This window comes from Phyllobates terribilis, unplaced genomic scaffold (genome assembly GCF_046119375.1).
Source record: "Phyllobates terribilis strain yellow unplaced genomic scaffold, ASM4611937v1 Scaffold_2__4_contigs__length_985480577, whole genome shotgun sequence".
Classification (NCBI taxonomy): domain Eukaryota; kingdom Metazoa; phylum Chordata; class Amphibia; order Anura; family Dendrobatidae; genus Phyllobates; species Phyllobates terribilis.
The window spans coordinates 219,312,369-219,330,591 of NW_027362762.1; the positions used below are offsets into that span (position 1 = coordinate 219,312,369).

Consider the following 18,223-nt stretch of genomic DNA (forward strand, 5'->3'; position numbering starts at 1 on the left):
TTTAACTACTCCTTTATTGCAATCCACAAACCTGTATTTTATCTACTATTACTAACTCTCCCTGTATATCCCCAAAAAAATTATATTTGTATTTCTCCTGTGCTGACGACCAATGGGTGTCATTGCTGTGCTGATTGCACCTCCTCTATTTTCAAAATCGCGGTCCTCCAGCTTTGATTGATGTGGAAGACAATCTCTCACCTGTGCAGTAGCATCACAGAAAACAAAGACTGTGAAAGATTCTGGGAACGCAATAGCTGGAATGACGTTGTGCACTGCGCAAGAGCATTGACGACCTATGCAAAGTGTGCCTGCGCTGACCTGTGATGCTACTGTGCAGGCGAGAGATTTCGTTGGGCTATGTGGATGAAGCAGGACATCAATCAAAGCCGGAGGATGGAGATTAGGAAAATAGAAGAGACGCAGACAACACCGTGATTACACCCATCAGATCAGAATGTAGTCATTTGCATGCAGCGCAGGAGAACAACAAATGGTATTTTTTGGGTTATACACAAGCAATTAGTAGACAGTAGACAGGTTTGTGGACTGCGATAAACGAGTAGTTAAAGGTGGTGACTTTTGCTTGGATACCAATAAACTGGTGACAGGTTCCCTTTAATTACTACGCAGTTCAGTCACTTCCCGGCGCCTGCGCAACAGAACCCTGCGGCGCAGTGCATAGAGAGACGGGGCTGGGATGAAGCAAAGTACGCTCTATGTGAGCTCTATGTGAGCGGTGCTTTGCGCATGCCCGGGAAGTCAGGGAGCACAGTGCACGTCACAGGGCCCTGTGATGTGCGGGGGGGTGATATGGTAATATAGGCGGGGATTTGAGGGAATAATAAGCACATAGGCGGGGATTGCTTGGCATCCCCCGGACGCCAAGCCTGTACAAAATAGAATTGATTAAAGCGCTTTTCTCTGCAATCAAACCTCTACTATGGGCCATACAGGTATGTATAGATTTACTTTTCTATACCCTGTATGGCCATAGTAGAGGTCTGATATGTCACAGGAAGTGACAGATTCCCTTTAATCAACCAAGTAGTATAAAATATGATGGTCAATGACTTTGCAGATAGTGCATTGAACAATGCAATCAGGCATTCTTTAGAAGCAGCATTAATAAGAAGGTGGTTGTGGCTGTGAGAACAGGGGGAATTCTTCAGGTAAATACCAGCTGACCGCAGGACGTACTGCAGGAAGTAATGAGTAAATGGAGATCTTACCAGTGGGACTCTCCCAACCAGGAGCGATTCGGTCTCGTTATGCAGTGCCTTCACGTTCATGGCTACCTCGATGGCAGTGTTCCTAGTGAGATTCTACAATGAGCAAACAGCAGTGTTACTGGTTTGTAGGAAGTCTGGAAACAAAGCAGCTCACCACTTTGGAAAACACCGTGACACTGAACGGTCTCCTCAGATGAAACCAGTTCATCCCGGCGCTCCTATAAATTGATTATACCCCTCAGAAAAATAATGAAAATTCAGAGTCCTCAGTAGCTGATACCTTATAATGGCTAACTGAAAAGATGGTAACAAATTGCAGCTTTCCACACTTCTCAGGTCTCTTCTATCTATCTACTGGCTAACACGGTACAATGATACATTTTTCTTATACCCCTCAGTGCATACGTAAGAGACTGTTCACACTTCTTTTACGAATTAATTTGGCCAAATGGGCAACTTTATATGCAATTATCATTTCCATTAAAAACACAAATCATTCTTATACGAGATTAAGTTTAATAAGACGGTAAGTTGTTTGACAGTTTTTCCTCCTTCCTCCCGCTCGCCTATATACACTACTCACAAAAAGTTGGCTTTCTGGCAAAATTTATGAAAAACATGAAAAGTTCACACTACAATGATATTTTATCATGGAAGTAGGGCATTTAAGTAGAAGCATGCAATGGTGATTTCCTCATCTCATATTATGTATTGAAATAAAAGCCAAACCGTGGTGGGTATATCCCCCCAAAAATGTCAAAGTCTCAATAACTTGTCATGTGGCCTTGAGCATCAACTACAGCTTGCCAAAGAGGTCTCATGCTGTTCGCAAGTCGAGTTATTATCGGCTGAGGCATGGCATCCCATCCCACTCTTTTTGAAAGGCGGCCCTCAGGTCACTGAGGTTCTGGTGTACAGAGTTACGAGCCTCTACACAGCGACTTAGCGGATCCTATAAGGTTTCTATGGGATTCAGGTCTGGAGAAAGTGCAGGTCACTCCATTTGAGGCACCCCAGTCTCCAGCAGCCATTCCCTAATGATGCGACCTCGATGAGCTGGAGCATTGTCGCCCATGAAGATGAAATTAGGCCTGTGTTGTTCATGTAGAGACACAATGACTGGATTAATGATGTTATTCAAGTAGTAGGGGCTTGTCACTGTACCATTCACAAAGTGTAGGGCAGTTCTGTAATGACTAGACACACCTGCCCACACTTACACCTTCACCAAAGGCTCGTCTGGTGACAACAGTGGCTGCTGCATAGCGCGTTCCTTGGCCTCTCCAACATCACTAGCGGCCATCATTTCTGCTCAGAGTGAATCGACTTTAATCAGTGAACAGCACTGAGGCCCACTAGTCCCTCGTCCAGAGTAGATGCTCCCCGGCCCATACAAGACGATGACACCTGTGCCTGGTGGTGTGGTCAAGTACCCTGGCAGGTAGTCTAGTACGCTGACCACGTTGATGTAAACAGTTTTGAACCTCTTTAAAACGTGCATGGAGTTGTGTGGCATTCATCTTCTGGTTCCGAATGGCATTGCTCACAATGAAGTGATCATCAGTATGGGATGCGGCCAAAGGATGTCCACTTGTCTGCTTTTCTGTGACTCTTGCAGTCTCTCTGTATCTCTGTTGCAACCTGCTGGTGACTGTCACACTCAAAGCTCAGTGGCCACTTCCATCTGAGAACATACTGCTTGAAGCCTCGCAATGGCGAGATACTGTTGATCAATTGTTAGGTGTCTTCTTGGTCTCTTGATGTCAAAATGTGAACACCATGATGAGGAGGACTGTTTACCAATTCTAATTGAACCCCAAAATGTATTGGGCGATTCACGGATCAAACACCTGTTGTGAATTTTGCCATTAAGCTCCTTGTGAGAGAACAGCAAGTTGTGCAAAAAGTACTGAAACATTGAACAATTAGACATGTGTATTCAAAAGTTTAGAGATGATCACATTAAGTTCACCTGAAAAGGTCATAGGGCATTTTAGGTTCATCCTGAAATTTCACATGAAAGCCAAATATTCCTAACTTTTTGTGAGTAGTGTACATGCATGTTCTGTGGCTTATCTCCCATAGAACAAGGGACAAGGCATGGGAAAGTGCAACGTGTTCAATGCTTCTTTCCTCCAAAATCTGCCATTGATGAGAGACAGGATACCCCCATACACAAATGTTTTGTCAGTCCCTAAAAAGGGGCATTTGAGCTGACATCCATCTAATGTGTATGAGTAACTTAAAAACTATCAACTAGAACACATCCACATGAAAAGTAATTTTCTGATTTTACGCAGGAACTACACAGTAATTAAAGAAGCACTATTGTAATTATGCTATAATACAATCATTATATGTGTGGCATACTCTCCACTTTTTATATGCCATGTATTTTCATCCATGCAGTTCAGCCTTCTCCATTTTGCTCCTTAGACTTCATCTTGTTTCCCAAATTTTGTCTTGGAGTTTATTCCCATAATGCACCAGTACATCCTTATGTTGGCAACTAGAGCCCAGTACCATCTCTGAGAGGACATTGATTATGCATTCTTCTTTTTTTTTCCTAAATTAGCTATTATATTAAAATTATAAAGTCAGGAGGCTGAAGTGACATCTTCTACATTATAACTGTGTGACAAACTTTCATCACATTTATAGATGATGCTTGTACAGTTCATGTCTGCCGTAGTTGAGAACTTCAGCAGAACTGTATGCAATTTCACCATAGAAGTGACCCCCTTCAGTGAACACAAAAGTCACGTAATTCCCAAGGGTTTATCAATTTATCACATTATCCAACTGAAGAAAGTTCAAATGACTCCAGGAATTTTCAGACAGAAAGAAACAACTAAATAAAGTAATGCTCACTGAATTATATATAGTTATGGAATAGTTACAGAGTGAATTAAAACAAAATTCACTGGGCTATTTCTTTAATGTGGTTTGGTGAGCTGTAGAAGCCCATGGTGTAACCTTATGGGCCACTGTAAAAAATTAAAATCTGGAAAAGATTTAGTTTAAAATCCTTCCCTCATCTCAAAATTGATATTTTCAGACTGACATCATGGACAACCCATCAGTTACACTGTTTTTCTGAACTGACAAGATAAACAGCACTATCTAATCCCAGCATTATAAGTAGCCGGATAAAAGAAAATCACACATGGTAGTCAGGGAGTATTGGTATAGCAATGCCACAATAAATAAGGGAACATCTGAAATTTTAGACTCTTGGACACTTTTATATAAAATAGCCCAAAAGGCTCAATCCCACCCTCTACTGACCTACCTCAGGAAACCTGGGATTGGCTTTATTTAGTGCATGTGAGCAGGCGTTCACTGCATGAGCCAACTCTTGCTCCAGCAACCCATGTGTTTTTGCAGCTTCACATATTCTGAGGGGAAAAAGAAGGCACATTCAGCTATGATTATTTATTACATCTTTACAGTAGGTGACAATGGTCCTCAATGACTATGAAATTCTGACAACATTTTATCATATCCATAGAATTGTTATTATCAGCAGTCATTATTTACTGAAAAAGAAGACATCCTTATTCTAGTCCAAAGAAAATGATGTTATAACTTTTCTTATTTGTCAGATGTTAATGATTTTACATGTTGAAGCAAGTCCTGGAAATAAAGAAAAACATTAGTAAAATAAACAGCTGCTGAAATAATAATATAATGTTTTTGTATGTAGCATTGTAACTTCTGAGCTCTAAAAAAAACAAAAAGCTAAATAATAAGCGGACTGTTAGTATTAATTTGCAATGCCTACCTTCTCCACAAGATGTCCTCACTGTATTACATATACAATATGAGACTGTGATATTTTACAATATACAACTATTATGTAATGAGGCGAGCACAACCAATCATACATTCACTTTAAAAGGGAATATTTAATTCAAACATGAGTCACTGTTTAAAAACTAAATTGAGCATAAAAACAGATTTAAACACGTTTTATATATTTTGCTCTATTTTTCAAATCACTACTTACTTTTACAAAATATATTGCATGTCAGAACAAGTGGAGACAACAGACATGGTGCCCTACTGCTGGATTCCAAGCAGGTATCCGGACCGACAGACCAATGTCCTCAATGTTTGGGTGAAGAGGTGGGTATGATACACAAGCTATGAAGTTGTCAACAACTTGTTCTTATTTTCTGATCTGCTCAAGACGCATATCATGTTTTGTTGTTTAGGAATGTTTCATGTGTGTATCGATAAGGTACAATTATAAATGTATCAAGAAAGCTGCCTACCTGCTGCATGTGGCGAGAAAAGCACTTGCTATTCAATAGCGTTTAGAGATTCCCTCTATTAGAAGAGCCTTGTTGGGTAGGCTAATACAATTATGCAAACAGAAATGAGTGTATGCCATGACACCATCTGCATACTGTACATTAGTTTAGCATCTGGAGTGTTTTTTTTTAGGGGGGGGGGTATTTTCTTTTGTCCATACTGTACCCAGCGACACGGCAAGTACCCAGCGACACAGCGGGGGCGCGGCAAGTACCCAGCGACACAGCGGGGGCTCGGCAAGTACCCAGCGACACAGCGGGGGCTCGGCAAGTACCCAGCGACACAGCGGGGGCTCGGCAAGTACCCAGCGACACAGCGGGGGCTCGGCAAGTACCCAGCGACACAGCGGGGGCTCGGCAAGTACCCAGCGACACAGCGGGGGCTCGGCAAGTACCCAGCGACACAGCGGGGGCTCGGCAAGTAGCCAGCGACACAGCGGGGGCTCGGCAAGTACCCAGCGACACAGCGGGGGCTCGGCAAGTACCCAGCGACACAGCGGGGGCTCGGCAAGTACCCAGCGACACAGCGGGGGCTCGGCAAGTACCCAGCGACACAGCGGGGGCTCGGCAAGTACCCAGCGACACAGCGGGGGCTCGGCAAGTACCCAGCGACACAGCGGGGGCTCGGCAAGTACCCAGCGACACAGCGGGGGCTCGGCAAGTACCCAGCGACACAGCGGGGGCTCGGCAAGTACCCAGCGACACAGCGGGGGCTCGGCAAGTACCCAGCGACACAGCGGGGGCTCGGCAAGTACCCAGCGACACAGCAGGGGCTCGGCAAGTACCCAGCGACACAGCAGGGGCTCGGCAAGTACCCAGCGACACAGCAGGGGCTCGGCAAGTACCCAGCGACACAGCAGGTGCTCGGCAAGTACCCAGCGACACAGCAGGTGCTCGGCAAGTACCCAGCGACACAGCAGGTGCTCGGCAAGTACCCAGCGACACAGCAGGTGCTCGGCAAGTACCCAGCGACACAGCAGGTGCTCGGCAAGTACCCAGCGACACAGCAGGTGCTCGGCAAGTACCCAGCGACACAGCAGGTGCTCGGCAAGTACCCAGCAACAAAGCAGGTGCTCGGCAAATACCCAGCGACACAGCAGGTGCCCGGAAAATACCCAGCAGCAGCACAGCAGATGCCCAGCAAATACCCAACAGCAGAGCAGGTGCCCAGAAAATACCCAGCAGCAGAGCAGGTGCCCAGCAAATACCCAGCAGCAGAGCAAGTGCCCAGCAAATACCCAGCAGCAGAGCAAGTGCCCAGCACAGAAGATAAAAATTGGAAACTCAGGAGTGAGAACAGATAATATATTGCTTATCATCTGGGATTTACCAAACTTAAATTTGATGTCATTAATCAATCCCACAAACCTCACCAAATTATGGATTTATCAATTACTAATTACTATACAGACTACTAGTACCGGAAGAACAGACTCTAGCCCAGGCACACATGGCAAATTGCACATTGATCACAATTAACCAGCACAAAAACACCTAGGGAAGAAACCTACCTAGAAATTAGTTCCTCTGCAGCCCGTGAGCAGAGATTAATCAGGGTGACCTCTTCTTCTGAAGCCAAGTCCACCGCTTGTGGAGAGTATAGGTGCGGGCGAAGGGCCGGCTTGCAGGAGTCATACTTCTGCTTATCTTCCCAGGACTTAAGTGTATTCTCAAAAGCCTGTTTAGAGAGCAATTTAGACACAAAAGGTCAGCACACTATATAGTCCCAGTTCACTGATCTCTGGATATATACATATTGCTATATCTTACATTGACTCCAGTATAATCGCCACTGTGATGGTTTCTGGTTGGTTTGTTAATCAATGCCTGCACCACATAGTTAAGATCTCATTAGAAGCGCCTCCTCGCAGGAGCTCATGGCTGTCTGGTTGTATATGTGCTGTGTTTAGAGCTCCCCAATAAATAAGTAAAATAGGAAACTGCCCCTTACCAGTGATTAAATAATTCCTGTGCCTCATGCTTTTGTATCGGACTCAATGATATAGATTGGTCTTTAAAGTACATGTGAAAGTTCTCCAGCCAGAAGTGAAGGCAAGAAGCACAGCGAGACGGGCAGGGGTTCTGTTACCTATAAATCTGTACAACATCAGGAGCCTCCAGTATGAAGACAAATCAACAGCACTCCCTGGTCCATATCGTTGTGCAGCAGAGCAGTGTACATTTATAATGCAGGTGTTTAACTTAAGGCATTCAACCACCTTACTCACATGAATAAACTCAGCATGTTATTCTACTTCATCCCAGAGCTGGCCATCGACCATTATCTAAATGCAGAGCTTCAGGCATCCTATTTCTCAAGTCCTCAGACCGCGACATAGAAATTCTGCACCTAGAGCTCTGCAGTTGAGTACAATCATCTGTTCATTGTAAACAACTATTTTATATATGTAAGTCAATCTGCACTCGTTTATGGCCCCTTTCATGTGCTGGCTAATCTACATGTATAGAGACAGAGCGATCATTCATACAATCATTCTGTCCTTATACAGCATGCATGTTTTCAGCAGCACATTCCCTCTTTTCACACAGTAATGTGCTGCCAACAACGATCATTTAATGACTGGCATAAACAATCCAATCAGCCGACCCATAAGTATTTTACTGCACAGGAAAAAGCATTGTTGCAAAAGCTCATATGCAAATCATGGGCCCTTGTAAATTAACCTTAAAGGGGTGGACCAAACACAAAAATGTTCCCCAGAGGCTGTAAAAATAAATGATACTCATCTATCAGCACCCACTTGGATCCAATGCAGGCTGCACTGTGGTCTGCACTGACAAAGGGAAAGGAGACGTCACTTTTCCACCATATGGAGGACCACTGTGGTCTGTGATTGGCTGCAGCAGTTAAGCGATTTGAGCAGCGATGTTTTTCTTATGACATGCTGCTCATGTCACCTAACCACTGCAGCTAATCACAGGCTGCGGCAGATCCAGCTGCTGGTGAAACCGTGACATTTCCTTTTCCTGTGTCAGCTCAGAACAGAGAGCGGTCGATGCTAGATCCAGGTGGGTGTCGGTAGGCTACCATGACTAATTTTGTTATCTTTACAGCTCCAGGCCCCTGGGGAACTTTTCACCCGGACACATCCTTCAAGAAACACTGCCTGTAAAAATCTCTGATGGGATGACCAATAGGTAGTCAAGAAAAAGGTCTACTGCCATCATCACTATTATCTCCAGTTGTAATAACCTCTAGACAGGTTAGCATGCATGTGCGATATTATCGTGTTAAGTTTTAGTTTAGTGTTCCTTTTATACTATGTGTCAAATATCAGCCTCAGTCAACTCTGCAATAACATCTTTAAAAGAATAAAATAAAAATCAGCTAGCAGCCTACAGCTTATAGAGGACTTATCACTCCTGACAAGTTCATCTTAGCAAAAACGTATTGTATATTCCCCATGAAATAACTATTCTGGAGCAAATTTCCTTATAAGTCTGTGTTGTGCTGTACAAATATATAGACAACTGGGTGTTACCAATCCCCCCTTGTCAAAGAGGTGTTTCCCTACACAGTCAGCACTGGTTGGACAGTGTCATTGTGCAGACACACCCCAACTGGTAATGTCCAGATGCCAATTTGTTTATAAATTTCGAGGAGGAATATATCTATATATATATATTTAAAAAAAGAGGAATGACAAAATGTACAGTTCAAAGAACAGATACTCCAACCTCTTCACTTACATTCCTTCCTTCGCTGACATTACTTTATGACTAAGGTGTAATACGTTTAGCCAGAAGTATTATATCAAAGATGCTGGGGACAAGGGTCTTTTCAAATATCAAAACCCAAAAATAGCCCATTTGTTCTGTCCTAGTTGTGCCGTCAGAATGGGGAAGTAATGTCTGACAAAACAAGCCAGAAAGAACAGCCTGTTACTGTGACCTGACGCATGAGTCTAATCAGTCATCTGCTCTTTATTCTAAGCAGATCCAGCTCAGTCCTACTCTTATGCATCACTGTCCGTACCCAAAGATATTACCTCCATATTTATCACTATAAATTGGAGAGAACGCACTCTATCTCATAAGTTCCCCTAAATAAAATGTATAGAGAATGTCAGCTTTATGCACATCCATCATGTCACAGGATGTCACCGCACTGATCACGTTGTGACAGATGTCACTGCTCAGCAGTCTAGAACCGCACACGGGGAAACAACATCTCACAATGATTGATGATACTGCCGAAGGATTAAATTATTGGAATTGTGGGAAAGCAAATTCTAAAAACAGCTTAGTAGGTAAATCAGAACTCGACTATCTAAAACAGGTAAGAAAAAGAGAGCTGAGCATGGCAGAAAACATGGGGTGAAAGATCCCATGTTTAACAGTTTTACACTATATTTTTAAATCAAAGCTCCATTTTTTCTCCAATCTTTACATCTCATTTGCCTTGCTTAAAAGGAGTTGCACTTACTTGGACAACCCCTTTATAAATGAAGTAATCCCTCTTGTAAAATACAAATGACCCATACTCACCACCCGCTCCAGCGCCATTCCAGCATTGTTGGCACAGAGTCTCCCGGGGTTTGTGTGACATTATTATGCCACGTGGGTGCAACAGCCAATCAGCGGTCACCATTGGCTGCTGTGCTTTCACTTCCTTTGGATGAACCTCGGACAAGCGGAATAAAGTGAGAGCGCAGCAGCCCAATAGCGATGGCTGATTGTTATGCTATGTGCCCTGCAGCCAATGTCATCACCATTTGTAATGGAAACACTAGTGCACACTACACATTTGGACTATGTAACACATATAACCATTTTTGTTGTTGTGCTCATTAATGACCCACACAGCAAGATAGTAAAATATCTATAGACGGGACACAAAGAACTAGTAATTTCTTGCAGCAAGGATAACCCAGAATTACATTTTTGCATCAATTATGTGACTGGAACATTAGAATGAGACCAGAAATTGCTCCATTATTTCAACTGTTAGGATCCAGCTAAGAAGAACATTTCCGGAGAAAAGGTTAATAGTCATCAAAAAGATCAGAAATGGTAAGTCTACAGATATTCCTTAGTGGGAATAACCCTAATTGGACTTACTCTGTCTCTGGTTAACATCTGGGCCCGGTTTTTGTGCACAATTTTTATAACCCCAGGAGGCTGGATCCAAGCTTCTCCATCAACCTGTACAGGAACCCCCTCTTCTCCGAGAATAGTGATCTTCACAGATCGACACTGAGAAGGAAAACACAAAATAAGATAATTGAATTTATATGCTGTTCATTAGGGGAGCTTTGTTGGATGTCTTATGTACAGGGCAATTCTTCTACGGGATAATACCACCATGCATAAAAATTACATTGCAGCATGCCATGCTTTTATTTCCGGCAGAAAAAAACAACAACACAGACTTGCAGTGAGGGCCCAAAGTTGCCCGACTTTCTATCCCATATAATCTAAGTGCAGAATTCCTAAAGTCTCGTTGTTCCTGCACTCCAGATATAACACTTGGAGTATCTTACCAAACAGAATTTAGGATTAACGTGGTACTCCAGATTAAAACCAGTAGAAAACTGAAAGATTTGGGTATTGCAATCTGAAATCTGGACAATTAAACAAAGGTACAGAACGTCTGTTTAAACAGGACCTTTCACAGGTTTGAGCATGCTAAACTGGCCACATCATTTCATAGCAGCTGCAGAGCAGCTGAACAAAACATGGTTTTTATTTTTCTTAATTTCTCGTCTCTGTTGCAGAGATGTTAGCTTGTAAAGATAATATCCTAAGACCAAGAGGGAGTTAGTAGAGATTCATCTCAGGGGGTATTGACTTCTCCCCCTGCATGATGCTCAGCAATCAAAAGCAAAAGGGGAAGACAAATAGAATAGAGAAAGGGAGAGCGCGAGAGAGCGAGCGAGAGAAAGGGAGAGCGCGAGAGAAAGCGAGCGAGAGAGAGCGAGAGAGAGAGAGCAAGAGAGAGAGAGCAAGAGAGAGCAAGCGAGAGAGAGCGAGCAAGAGAGAGCGAGCAAGAGAGAGCGAGCGAGAGAGAGCGAGAGAGAGAGAGCGGGAGAGAGCGAGCGAGAGAGAGCGGGAGAGAGCGAGCGGGAGAGAGCGAGCGAGAGAGAGCGAGCGAGAGAGAGAGCGAGAGAGAGCGAGCGAGAGAGAGAGCGAGAGAGAGCGGGAGAGAGCAAGCGAGAGAGCGGGAGAGAGCGAGCGAGAGAGCGAGCGAGAGAGCGAACGAGAGAGCGGGAGAGAGCGAACGAGAGAGCGGGAGAGAGCGAACGAGAGAGCGGGAGAGAGCGAGCGAGAGAGCGGGAGAGAGCGAGCGAGAGAGCGGGAGAGAGCGAGCGAGAGAGCGGGAGAGAGCGGGAGAGAGCGAGCGAGAGAGCGGGAGAGAGCGAGCGAGAGAGCGGGAGAGAGCGAGCGAGAGAGCGGGAGAGAGCGAGCGAGAGAGAGCGAGCGAGAGAGCGGGAGAGAGCGAGCGAGAGAGCGGGAGAGAGCGAGCGAGAGAGCGGGAGAGAGCGAGCGAGAGAGCGGGAGAGAGCGAGCGAGAGAGCGGGAGAGAGCGAGCGAGAGAGCGGGAGAGAGCGAGCGAGAGAGCGGGAGAGAGCGAGCGAGAGAGCGGGAGAGAGCAAGCGAGAGAGCGGGAGAGAGCGAGCGAGAGAGAGAGAGCGGGAGAGAGCGAGTGAGAGCGGGAGAGAGCGAGTGAGAGCGGGAGAGAGCGAGTGAGAGCGGGAGAGAGCGAGTGAGAGCGAGAGAGAGCGGGAGAGAGCGAGCGAGAGAGCGGGAGAGAGCGAGCGAGAGAGCGGGAGAGAGCGAGCGAGAGAGCGGGAGAGAGCGAGCGAGAGAGCGGGAGAGAGCGAGCGAGAGAGCGGGAGAGAGCGAGCGAGAGAGCGGGAGAGAGCGAGCGAGAGAGCGGGAGAGAGCGAGCGAGAGAGCGGGAGAGAGCGAGCGAGAGAGCGGGAGAGAGCGAGCGAGAGAGCGGGAGAGAGCGAGCGAGAGAGCGGGAGAGAGCGAGCGAGAGAGCGGGAGAGCGAGAGAAAAGGAGAGGGCGAGAGAGAGAGAAAGGGGGAGTAGGCGAGAGAGAGAGAAAGGGGGAGTAGGCGAGAGAGAGAGAAAGGGGGAGTAGGCGAGAGAGAGAGAAAGGGGGAGTAGGCGAGAGAGAGAGAAAGGGGGAGTAGGCGAGAGAGAGAAAGGGGGAGTAGGCGAGAGAGAGAGAAAGGGGGAGTAGGCGAGAGAGAGAGAAAGGGGGAGTAGGCGAGAGAGAGAGAAAGGGGGAGTAGGCGAGAGAGAGAGAAAGGGGGAGTAGGCGAGAGAGAGAGAAAGGGGGAGTAGGCGAGAGAGAGAGAAAGGGGGAGTAGGCGAGAGAGAGAGAAAGGGGGAGTAGGCGAGAGAGAGAAAGGGGGAGTAGGCGAGAGAAAGGGGGAGTAGGTAAGCGAGAAAAGGGGGAGTAGGTAAGCGAGAAAAGGGGGAGCGAGCGAGAGAAAGGGGGAGCGAGCGAGAGAAAGGGGGAGCGAGCGAGAGAAAGGGGGAGCGAGCGAGAGAAAGGGGGAGCGAGCGAGAGAAAGGGGGAGCGAGCGAGAGAAAGAAGGAGAGAGAAAGGGGGAGCGAGAGAGAGAAAGGGGGAGCGAGAGAGAGAAAGGGAAGGTGACAAACACTTCATGAAGATGCAGTACATGTTTTCACATTGAAGCTTGCAGGTAACATTCTAACATGGCTATACACTAGGGTTAACGAAGAGATATATGCTAAAAAGGTCTTAAAATGAATAATTTTATTCAAACAATTTATTAAAAACAATTATTAAACATAAAATAGCAGGGAGAGTCCATATCAACAAACCACATGTGAACCAGTCCAGAAATATTGTAGCTAAAGGCTATGGGCAATATCACAGTACTATATAAGCTAACTAAGGTGCAATACGGCACTCTCCCTGCTACTTTGTTTAATAATTGTTGTTAGTTAATTTTTTGAATAAAACTAATAATTTTAAGCCATTTTTAGCATATATCTGTTTGTTAACCCTTGGATCACCCGAATCTTGGGTTGTGTTGTTATATTTAGTCTGAAGTGGTATGCATCGATTTTGATATGTTGGACATGTGCTAATGGCTATACACTAGCAAACATCAGACACATCCACTGGAAGTATACATCAAGAAAGCCACCTGATGTATACCTCCGACACGGCAAATTCAGCACGACTGCACCAGCTTTATTTTTCTTCACAAAGCGAGGGAACCATTTCGCATGACATCCACATTAACCTTTAAAATCCACAGAAAGTGAAGCATGGAGATATTCCTACATACAGTGAAATCATATTAGCATGTAAATTACTTTTTAAAGCTTACCTGAGCTATTCTGTGGTGCTGAAGCTTGATCACCCTAGAAACGGCCATCTGCATACTCCCAAATACCGCCACCACCTCCAGGATTTTATCATCAAATGAAGGAGCCCCAAATATCTGCGGTGAGCAAATAACAGCAATGACAATACATAAAAATCCAACATGAGAACCCAGAGGGATCTGGTCTATTTCTGCCATCCCTGATCTAGAGAGCTTTACTGACAGCTGACACTAGGGGGCACTGTTGAAAGGTCAATTGTGAAAATACAAATAAATAAAAATCATCCCTTTATTTGACTGGGGGAGATAATGACTTCCACAACATTCATTGAAAATATAGATTTCCAATTAAAAAAAAAAAATCCTTACTACGAATAGTAGCAAAATGAGTGGCCTCCAAACATCTAGAGTAATAGAGCTGCAGTCCAGAAAGATATGGAAGACAGCACTTGGTAATTGAGTACTAATGTATTGTATAGATATATTTATTCACAAACTGTATTCACGGGATGATTATATTGTTATCGGATTATTAGATTGTGCTTTATTTCCTAGAACACCTGAAAGGTTCCATTGCATTGTTGGCATCAGGTAGCCATTGGCACTTATCCTTATGAGGGCGATTCTTAGCGGTTTGTTGGTCACATGATAAACACAGATATATAGAAATATCACCCTGTGTCAGTCGGTAACATGGAGCAGGAGCACCAGCACTAAGAATAGAGCTGGGAAGGGCAGAAAAAAATAATATTAATTCAATCGGTCATGAAGAAAACTTCTCAGATTTCCAGAATATGTGACACATCACAATGAATATCAGATACATAACCCAGATGACTGCGGCGATGCTCCCACTCACAATCAGGACAACATTACAAATCGTGTCCTCATAAGGCAAAAGTTAAAGTAATAGGCTTTTAGTAATTTTCTAGCATGAAACTTCCTTATATTTTTCTTATCCATGAGACATATATCACAATCCAAAATAGTAGCAGCTAAAAGTGCATCAGTCCATTCTTAAAGGGAGTGTGTGATCAGAAAATAAATGCCCTATTATTTAAATCAGGATTTATGTTTGTTTGCTTTTGTTGCTTTTTTTTTATTTTTTATATAATGAAAAATAAAAAAAAATAAAAAATCGGTACAATTTTGATCCAGAAAGGTGTTAGATTTTCTTATCACTTGTCATCTGTGTGCAATCTATTAATTATTTACAGGACCATTTACAGTTTCCTAAGCTACAGAACTGTAATGTATCCATAAAAATTGGATGCCGTGGCATCCGTCCAATTTCGCAGTGAAACGGCAGCATGCTGCGATTTTATTCACAGACAGATTCTGTCAGCAAAAAAATTGGTCCGAGTGCTATCTGATAAACAAATCAGATAGCACGAGTCCGATTTATACACTGGTGTGAGTGAGTCCTTACAGTTCTTTCAGGAAATGCACATATACATTAGAAGCAGCAGACTTATCTTTTGTACTGAAGCTTCTAATGAGCGTGAAAATGTCACTTTTAATGGAGGGGCGCACGGGGAGCAGAGACATCACCTATTGTGATTGGTGGATCCTGTGAAATCAGCTGTGAATACAGGCTACGTGTCATTGAAATTCTACCTCCGATTGTAATGAGATTGCTGACAACGCTTCCTGAAAAGACATGAAGTATGAGTCTGAAAGAAACCCCAGTGGCCAGTGTGAAAGAAAAAAAATATACGTACATATTTTTTTTTGTTTGTTTCAATACAGTGAACCTCAGGAAAACGTAGGAAAGCAAATGTTTAAAAACGTCGTGTGCACATACCCCAACTCTCCAATCAAAACTGAACTCCATGTGGTTTTTGGAGAGTTTAGCAAAAAAATTAAGTGAACAGAGACGGTCAAGCTTTTGTGCTAGAAAAAAATAATAATGGGGTTAATGAAGGGTGCAATTTCACTAGGAACTTTCGCTTGACACTTCATTTCAGAAGTTCAATGCTTGCCCAAAAAATCATCCCTATTGATATCAGGCTCTTGTTGGAAATGCAACAGGCCAAAAGAAGCAAGAAAATACATACTTGCATTCAGAGTTTTCTTATCTCACTGTGAAATCTACCATAAAACCTCTCAGTCATCAGGAATCTGTTATTTTAGGTTTTTTTTTTCTTCTATAACAAGATTCCTGCACTAAATGTACAGAAGTTCCCACGCCTAAAATAGCACCACTATGAGGAATCTGCAGCAGCTACTGGACTAAGACTACCACGAGGAAAGGAAAGTGTAAGCAGATCTTATATGACGAGGCAAGAAAAAAACAAAGCCATGTGAAGATAAAGTCTGACATAGGCTTCCTCTGTTCTGCTTAACTTACATCATCCTCTTTAGTTCCACCCCAGAAATTGGTGCCGCCAGCGTAGCTAGGGATGTTTAACACCGCAATGCCCTGTAGACTTGGGAGGGGGATGTACTGGCCATCACACTGCCAAGAATAAAACAATGGAGGAGATTGAACAAAACATCAAGAGGCTATTGCATGACCAGAATTTATATAATTGAATACATAGACAATACAAAGAGTATGCAGGCAGGAATTCAAGCACTTCAATCAGCCTCTAGCTATACAGCAAATAGTTAAAGTACAAAGAGTAAAGTACAGCTACATTTTTAATGACACTGTATAGTGTGTATAGAGTAGAGCTTTTATACAAATTTTATACAATGTGCAGCCATTTTAGCTTCTGGGAATATATTAAACAACGATTATCTGACTGACCTGCTCCATAATCTCCCCAAAGTAATATGCAAAAGATACTTGGCACTCATTAAATATGTTCAATAGAAAATTTTATTACATGTGGAACATCCAGAATGAATAAGACGTCAATACAAGACCTTCCATCAGTCCTCTGGATACCGGGAAACTGCGTGAGGAAGATCTGTCAGACAGTCTGCCGCATCCACCGCATAGACAAGTACCCTATACCGAGAAGTACTGGACTTTTCTTCATATCCATAATTTCCCGAAAGACTGCCCTGCTCCACAACGTCACCAAAGACTGACCTGCTCCACAACGTCCCCAAAGACTGACCTGCTCCACAACGTCCCCAAAGACTGACCTGCTCCACAACGTTCCCAAAGACTGACCTGCTCCACAACGTTCCCAAAGACTGACCTGCTCCACAACGTCCCCAAAGACTGACCTGCTCCACAACGTCCCCAAAGACTGACCTGCTCCACAACGTCCCCAAAGACTGACCTGCTCCACAACGTCCCCAAAGACTGACCTGCTCCACAACGTCCCCAAAGACTGACCTGCTCCACAACGTCCCCAAAGACTAACCTGCTCCACAACGTCCCCAAAGACTAACCTGCTCCACAACGTCCCCAAAGACTGACCTGCTCCACAACGTCCCCAAAGACTGACCTGCTCCACAACGTCCCCAAAGACTGACCTGCTCCACAACGTCCCCAAAGACTGACCTGCTCCACAACGTCCCCAAAGACTAACCTGCTCCACAACGTCCCCAAAGACTAACCTGCTCCACAACGTCCCCAAAGACTAACCTGCTCCACAACGTCCCCAAAGACTAACCTGCTCTATAATCACCCTGAAGACTGACCAGCTCCATAATCTCTCTGAAGATTTATCTACTCCAGGTTCTCCCTGAAGTCTGCTCTGATCCATAATCCTCCTAAAAAATAATCTGCTTCAGAATCTCCAACAAGAGTAACTTGCTCAAGAATCTCCCACAAAACGCATCTGCGCCACAATCTTACTAGACTGATCTGTCCCAGAATCTCCCACTAGACTGACTTGCTCCACACTCTCATACTACACTGATCTGCTCCAGAATCTCCTACAAGACTGATCTGTTCCATGTTACCTCCAGTTGAACCTTTTGCTCCAAATTCTTATAAGTTCTTTGCAGTAACTCTTTGGTTCCAAGGACTCCATACCACATCATGTTTTTCGTTCGGCTTCTATAATAAATTATATATTGATTAATTGAAATATGCAGCAAACAGTAGAAAATATTTATTAAAATAATAATAGTGTATGTCACCAGTTCTTATGTGTAATTAGTTCCAGTTTTTTTACATAGGTAAATCCCATCTTATGCTAAGATAGTGTCTCTACATCATTTTTCAAGTGAAGGAGTCTTAAAGAGTTTCCCCACCTGAGTAGGTGCTGCCACATCGCTAGAATATTCCATCAATAAATGAAGTGGCTGCATCAGTGCTTTTACTCTATATCTCCTTTACAGATTTTCCTCTTTGCAGGAACGTTTATGACCACTAACTACAGCGCAGAACTATTTAAGTCAAGGGGCGGATTTAAGTTCCCTTAACAATGGGAAT

General features: G+C 44.1%; 1 protein-coding gene across 4 annotated transcripts in view; it reads right to left on the reverse strand.

The window, feature by feature from the left end:
• Nucleotides 1–18,223, reverse strand: part of DGKH (diacylglycerol kinase eta) — a 267,651-nt gene that overhangs the window by 26,450 nt on the left and 222,978 nt on the right. For all 4 annotated transcript variants that reach the window (XM_073663912.1, XM_073663913.1, XM_073663911.1 and 1 more), the window contains 7 exons: nt 17,749–17,845; nt 16,235–16,342; nt 13,888–14,001; nt 10,631–10,765; nt 7,060–7,226; nt 4,525–4,630; nt 1,233–1,325 (listed from right to left, as the gene is read on the reverse strand). In XM_073663912.1, coding sequence (XP_073520013.1) covers nt 1,233–1,325; nt 4,525–4,630; nt 7,060–7,226; nt 10,631–10,765; nt 13,888–14,001; nt 16,235–16,342; nt 17,749–17,845 — 820 coding nt within the window. The remainder of the gene's footprint in view (nt 1–1,232; nt 1,326–4,524; nt 4,631–7,059; nt 7,227–10,630; nt 10,766–13,887; nt 14,002–16,234; nt 16,343–17,748; nt 17,846–18,223) is intronic.